Source organism: Phoxinus phoxinus, assembly GCF_949152265.1.
Source record: "Phoxinus phoxinus genome assembly, chromosome: 5".
NCBI lineage: Eukaryota > Metazoa > Chordata > Actinopteri > Cypriniformes > Leuciscidae > Phoxinus > Phoxinus phoxinus.
Window position 1 is genome coordinate 43,393,644 of NC_136880.1, and position 7,665 is coordinate 43,401,308.

The 7,665-nt window shown below is 36.2% G+C and overlaps 1 protein-coding gene across 1 annotated transcript; it reads right to left on the minus strand.

Moving 5' to 3' along the window:
- Window positions 1–285: 285 nt before the first annotated feature.
- foxl2b (forkhead box L2b) lies at window positions 286–2,912 on the minus strand. Its single transcript, XM_079612965.1, has 2 exons — window positions 2,690–2,912; window positions 286–2,325 (listed from the first exon to the last, which is right to left on the minus strand). The coding sequence occupies exon 2, from the start codon at window positions 2,321–2,323 to the stop codon at window positions 1,454–1,456; it is 870 nt and encodes a 289-aa protein (XP_079469091.1). The 5' UTR covers window positions 2,324–2,325; window positions 2,690–2,912; the 3' UTR covers window positions 286–1,453.
- Window positions 2,913–7,665: the final 4,753 nt, after the last annotated feature.

A 7,665-nucleotide genomic window follows, 5' to 3' on the forward strand; every position in this document is an offset into this window, starting at 1 on the left:
ATCTGGCCTTGATCACGGAATGTAATGAGAGACAGAAGAGAAAGATATGCGTGTTTATACATGTATAATATTCATGCAAAAACAATATTTCCTTCAGACATTTAAAATTATTGTCGGCCTAATCACAGTAATTGTATTTTAATCCGTATTATTTTTTAAAATCCGTTACAACAAAAAAAAAAAAAACATTTTTTTTTATTTCTTTATTAAAACTCTAAAGTTTTATTTCTTTAACCTTGTGTTAGTTTCGCATATGGTTTAAAAAGCCAGTTGAGATAGTTTTATGGGATTTAATTTTTACCTTTCAATTCACATTCACATTTATTAGCGGTTTTCACAATATAGTTTCAAAGCAGCTTTACAGAAAATGCATTATAATTACATTTAGAGTGATCTGTTATCAGAGGTGACCGTGTCCAAGTTATGCATTTCAGAAATGTAATGTAAATATTATAATTTCGACGTATTTACGGTAGGCCTATAATATTTATGAAATGGCAGCTAAAAGACTGAAATAAAATGCAGGGCCATAATTGAATATAAAACAGCCTATATATAAATAAATAGCTATTTAACTGAATTTAACATATACAAATAACATGGGCTATAATAGCTAGTTGACGAGAACTGATTTTTCGAAACGAAAAAAATAAATCGCCCAATTCGAATCGTTTTTATTAAACCAAAAACGAATATGGTTTTATACTTGAACAATAAAAATACGTTTAATTTGTGAAAGAACACAATGAACGATTTTTTTCACGGAACGAAATTAAACAGAATTGAAGAACGGGTCTTACAATCACATTAACGGTAAATTAATTACTATAATTATGCCGTTCTTCTCAAGAGCAGGAATATCACTGTAAATTATGCAAAAATGCTGGTGTCTCAACGGTCAAATATGGACAAACACAACCGTTGGGTTTAAAAACTTAATTTAAATGTTTAAACCAACGGTTTATTTTGACCATATTTGACCGTTGAAACAACCCTGCGTTTTTTGTTTTTAGAGCGTAATCGTGTGTTTTCTTGTTGTTGTTTTTTTGTAAGCGTTTTTTTCTTTGTTTGTTTTCTTGTAATAACAGACCCCTCTAACATATTCCAATTACATCGACATTTTAATCAAAACAGTTTATTGAAAGCATAGAAAATAAGTGCTGGCTTGACAATCCAAAACGTAAAAATCACAATGGTCCCAAACCAATCGTGTAAATAGGCTATTCTCATTGTCCACAAACAAAGTAATTTTCGATTTTTATGATTTTTTTTTTTTAACCTTTTATCCTGAAGTCGAGAATCAAAACTACTGATTTATAATATAAAAAATAAAAATAAAAAGATCCATGCTGTCCAGGTAGCCTAGTGTTGGTTCTTCAGCAACAAAAAGTTACCCTGTTTACCTCAGATGATCGACCGAATTCGAAGTCCCTCGAGTGAGGCGTGATTCGGTTCAAATGTCAATCCGCGAATGTAACGTGGAGTTTTTGGCGTCGTGGTCCCAGTACGAGTAGAGCTCGGCCGGCTGCCGGGAGCAGGTGAACTGCAGGGCCGCCGCGCTGTTGGACGGAACCGGCGAGGGCTGTTGCTGCTGCTGGGCCTGATGGTGTTGCTGGTGGTACGAGTTCATCATGTTCGGAAGGCCCATGGCTTGCATTCGGCTATAGGGGTTGTAGGATGGGGCCGTTAGTCCTTTCATGGCCCCCATGTTCCCGTTGCCCATCTGGCAGGACCCGTAGCTCATCGTTGGCGGAGGCTGAGCGAGCGGCCAGGTGTTGTTCATGAAGCCGGACTGGAGGTATTTTGGGGCGGGTAGGAAGTTTCCGTATCCGTCGCCTCCGAAGAGAGACTTCCCCGGCTGGAAGTGAGCCACCGGCGGTCTAAACGGGCGCTTCATGCGCCTCCGACGCCGGTAGTTCCCCTTCTCGAACATGTCCTCGCAAGCCGGGTCGAGGGTCCAGTAGTTCCCCTTGCGCTCGCCGCCACCCTCCCGGGGAACTTTAATAAAGCACTCGTTGAGACTCAAGTTGTGTCGGATACTGTTCTGCCATCCCTTCTTGTTCTTCTCATAGAAGGGGAACTTGGTGATGATGTACTGGTAGATCCCGGAGAGGGTTAGTCTTTTCTCCGAGCTCTCCCGGATGGCCATCGCGATCAGAGCGACGTACGAGTACGGAGGCTTCTGGGACGGGTCCGCTTTCGGGTCGGAACTCGGGTCTGACTGGACCGGCTCGTCCTTCGCGAACTCTTCCTTCTTCACCGCGTTGGTGTCGTGGACCATCAAAGCCATTGCGTCATCATCCAAGCTATGGTAAGATGCCATCGCTTCAAAAACATAAGCAAACAAAACATCAAAACAAACACCTCACGCTAGGAATAAAGGTATATTGGTATCGGATGGTTCCGTGAAGAACCTTCGCTCTAAAAACGTTCGTTCGTTTCAACGGTCAAACTAAACCGTTGGTTTGATTTTTTTTAAATACAATTTTTAAACCAACGGTTTGTTTTGAATTTGAATTTTGGTTTTTTTAGATTGTCGAACCGCTTTATAGTGGATAACGGTTTTTTTAGATTATTAAAATGTTGTAGGAAACTGAACTGATCGCTAATGATTCTTTGGGAACCAAAAACGCATTGCTGTGAAAAGTAATGTTTAAGAGCGCGTGAGTTTGTTTGAAACGGGACGTACCTGATTTTAGCTCTTTTGGATGATTTGTTCATGCATTAGGTCACCGCAGATCCATAAATGATGACAGAAACTCTTAAATATGGTCCGTGTTGGATGACATGAGAGCTCCTCGCGCTTTGCTGTGATGGACTCGGGATCTCAGTGTGGTTTAAGCTCGAAGGCTCTTCTGGAAGATCCCGAAACTGTTTTTTCTCCCTCTCGTGAAATGCGAAACTCTGGTGTCGTCAGGCTCGCGCCGATCTCTCGTCATATTCCGCTTTCGTCACGTCTCTCTCATCGCTTAACACACACACACTGACGCGTTTTACACACAAATAACACCTTTAATATTCATATACAGTATATATAACTAAATTAGATGCTCTTTAAATATATTTATTATTATTATTTTACTTAGATTAGATTTAACTCCATATGCTACCAGTAGCCACTACTAAATATAAAAATTAATTGTATATATTTTTTTTTACATATTTTTGGTTAAAGGTCTTTGCAATTTATTTGACACTATTTTATGCATTATTATATAATACAGCCTATTGTAATTTAACCCGCCTTTATTTCAACACTTAGCCTACATATTTATCTCCAAGCCCATTTAGTTCGATTCCTTAATAAAAGATGAATACAAATAATTGAAATAATAATACAGAATATTTTATAAATACATCATTATAAAATATTAGGTAACACTTTATTTTACAGTGTCCTTGTTACATATGTTACATTACCATAGTAATAACAGTAAGTTATGCATAATTACATGCAACTAACCCTCAACCAAATCCTAATCTAGTAAGTACATGTAGTTACTTAATATTACCCAGTACTTAAAAATATAATTACATTGTAACATGACACCTTAAAATAAAGTGTAACCAAATATTATCCAAAAAAAAGAACAATAGCCTTCAACTTTGTTGTATACACTTTGCATGCATTATTATAGGTGTTTATTTATAATTGATATATAGCTGCAGATTCTGATCTCCAAGCCCAGCCAACACACACACACACACACACACACACACACACACACACACACACACACACACACACACACACACACACACACACACACACACACACACACACACACACACACACACACACACACACACACACACACACACACACACACGCACACACACACACAGGTGTAACAGCTGTGTGTTCTGTATGTCATCAGCATCTATCGGCTCCTTCACGCCTCTGAAATTTGACAGAGAACGAAACATTTCTTTTGTTTTTTAATGGAAACTGCGCTAGAGATCTGTCGAGCTTGCGTGTCGTTTACTTGCATTTTTTTTTCAATTACAGCCTTAATTGATTCTTAATAAAACACAAATTAATTAAATAAATGCATGTGTAATTAATGTTTCTTTTTCAGAACCCAGTATTTGGTTAAGCATCATTAGGTCATGCTATCAAACAGAAATCAGAAAATTCTCTCTCTCTATATATATATATGATGTTATCAATATTTACGTATGTTACAGACATGCATGCAATGCAAACCAGTATTAAGCTATTAGACCATCAAACACAGCAATATACACATTTATATAGCATCAGATGCTGAACGCAATCCGGCAGGCTCTTCTATTTTAAATAGACTAAAGCACATTTAAGGGAAAACTCACCAAACTTCCTGCCAAGCTCTTTGAAAGGAGGATGTTTATGGTTCAAAGTGCAAGAATGCAGATGGACTGAAGCTCCGGGTCAGTGGGACACCGCGGACCTGATGAACATCAGAACCTTACAACATCATCATCTCGCACCGCTGCAATGCGGACAGAAATGTGTTCAAGGTGTTCGAGCTTCACAACAAACGGCTCATGATGATCCGTCTGCACTCTATGTGGCAAATATGAGCCTTTACTTTAAGAAAATGTGCACGCACTTACAGACAATTGTCACTTAAATGAAACACTCCTGAAAATAAAAGCTCCAAATAGACACAAAATAAGAGCTTTGCATCCTGGAAGCAGTGGAGATCTGACATCTTATTATGTGCAATAAAGGTTCAATAATGCCATATATCTCTAAAGAGGGATTTTTATAATCTAAAGAACGATTGGTTACACTTTATTTTAAGGTGTCATTGTTACAGTGTAATTATATATATTTAAGCATGAGTAATATTAAGCAACTACATGTACTTACTATAGGGTTAGGGTTTGGTTGAGGGTTAGTTGCATGTAATTATGCATAATTTAAGGTTCCATGGATGTTAAAGGTTCTTTATGGAACCATAACTGTCAAAATAACCTTTATTTTTTAAGAGTGTACTGATGATTTAAAGCGCACTCTTGAAAAAAAAAGTTCTTTATTTGCATTTATGGTTCCACGAGGAACCTTTAACGTGGACACTTCACTATCCCATGAGGCACCGGGAGAGGATTTATGAATGGCAGTGAGCAGGTCACATGATAATGACGACATGGCGAATGTATTACGTCTGGATTACATTCACACTACACTACATTCATACTCGTTTCCACCACAGAGTGAAAAATAAAAAAGGTAATTGTGACTTTTTATCTCACAATTCTGACTTTTTATCTTAGAATTGCGTGATATAAAGTCGCAATTGAGTGATATAAAGTCGCAATTGTGAGAAAAGAGTCAGAATTGTGAGATAAAAAGTCGCAATTGTGTTATTAAGTCAGAATTGCGTGATATAAAGTCGCAATTGAGTGTTATAAAGTTGCAATTGTGAGAAAAGAGTCAGAATTGTGAGATAAAAAGTCGCAATTGTGTTATTAAGTCAGAATTGCGTGATATAAAGTCAGAATTGCGTGATATAAAGTCGCAATTGAGTGATATAAAGTCGCAATTGAGTGATACAAAGTCGCAATTGAGTGATACAAAGTCGCAATTGTGAGAAAAGAGTCAGAATTGCGAGATATAAAGTCTCAATCGCGTGTTATAAAGTCACAATTGCGTGAAATAAAATCTCAATCGCGTGTTATAAAGACAGAATTGCGAGATATAAAGTCAAAATTGCGAGATCTAAAGTCAGAATTGCGAGATATAAAGTCAGAATTGTGAGAAATAAAGTCAGAATTGCGTGAAATAAAGTCAGAATTGCGTGAAATAAAGTCAGAATTGCGTGATATAAAGTCAGAATTGCGTGATCTAAACTCACACTTGCGAGAAATATACTTGAAATTCTGACTTTTTTTCCTCAGAATTGCATGTTTATATCTCGCAATTCTGAATTTATAATACACAATTGGGAGATATAAAGTCAGAATTGCATGATATAAAGTCGCAATTGCGTTGTTATAAAGTCAGAATTGTGAAAATTGTCTTTTTTCCCCCTTAGAATTGTACTTTATAACTCGAGTTTAAATCTCACAATTCTGAGAAAATATGTCACAATTGCGAGATATAAACTCACAATTATGTGTTTAAGTCAGAATTGAGAGTTATAAAATCAAAATTCTGACTTTATAACACGCAATTCTGACTTTTTTTCATGCAATTCTGACTTTATATCTCGCAATTGACTATTTCTCGCAATTCTGACTTTATATCTCGCAATTCTGACTTTATATCTCGCAATTCTGACTGTATATCTCGCAATTTTGTCTTTATAACACGCGATTGAGACTTTATTTCACTCAATTCTGACTTTATATCTCACAATTCTGACTTTATATCTTGCAATTCTGACTTTATATCTCGCAATTCTGACTTTATATCTCGCAATTCTGACTTTATATCTCGCAATTCTGACTTTATATCTCGCAATTCTGACTGTATATCTCGCAATTTTGTCTTTATAACACGCGATTGAGACTTTATTTCACTCAATTCTGACTTTATATCTCACAATTCTGACTTTATATCTTGCAATTCTGACTTTATATCTCGCAATTCTGACTTTATATCTCGCAATTCTGACTTTATATCTCGCAATTCTGACTTTATATCTCGCAATTCTGTCTTTATTTCACGCAATTCTGATTTTATTTCTCGCAATTCTGACTTTATATCACGCAATTCTGACTTTATATCTCGCAATTGACTATTTCTCGCAATTCTGACTTTATATCTCGCAATTCTGACTTTATATCTCGCAATTTTGTCTTTATAACACGCGATTGAGACTTTATTTCACGCAATTCTGACTTTATATCTCGCAATTCTGTCTTTATAACACGCGATTGAGACTTTATATCTCGCAATTTTGTCTTTATAACACGCGATTAAGACTTTATTTCACGCAATTCTGACTTTTTATCTCACATTTCTGACTTTATATCTTGCAATTCTGACTTTATATCTCGCAATTCTGACTTTATATCTCGCAATTCTGACTTTATATCTCGCAATTCTGACTTTATATCTCGCAATTCTGACTTTATATCTCGCAATTCTGACTTTATATCTCGCAATTCTGACTTTATTTCACGCAATTCTGACTTTATTTCTCGCAATTCTGACTTTATTTCACGCAATTCTGACTTTATATCACGCAATTCTGACTTCATTTCACGCAATTCTGACTTTATATCACGCAATTCTGACTTTATTTCACGCAATTCTGACTTTATTTCACGCAATTCTGACTTTATTTCTCACAATTCTGACTTTATATCTCGCAATTCTGACTTTATATCACGCAATTCTGACTTTATTTCTCACAATTCTGACTTTATATCTCGCAATTCTGACTTTATTTCACGCAATTCTGACTTTATTTCACGCAATTCTGACTTTATTTCTCACAATTCTGACTTTATATCTCGCAATTCTGACTTTATTTCACGCAATTCTGACTTTATTTCACGCAATTCTGACTTTATTTCTCACAATTCTGACTTTATATCTCGCAATTCTGACTTTATTTCACGCAATTCTGACTTTATTTCACGCAATTCTGACTTTATTTCTCACAATTTTGACTTTATATCTCGCAATTCTGTCTTTATAACACGCGATTGAGATTTTATTTCACGCAATTG

Excerpts from the sequence above, each read along its gene's own strand:
- foxl2b (XM_079612965.1), bottom strand. The coding sequence starts at position 2,323 with ATGGCATCTTACCATAGCTTGGATGATGACGCAATGGCTTTGATGGTC.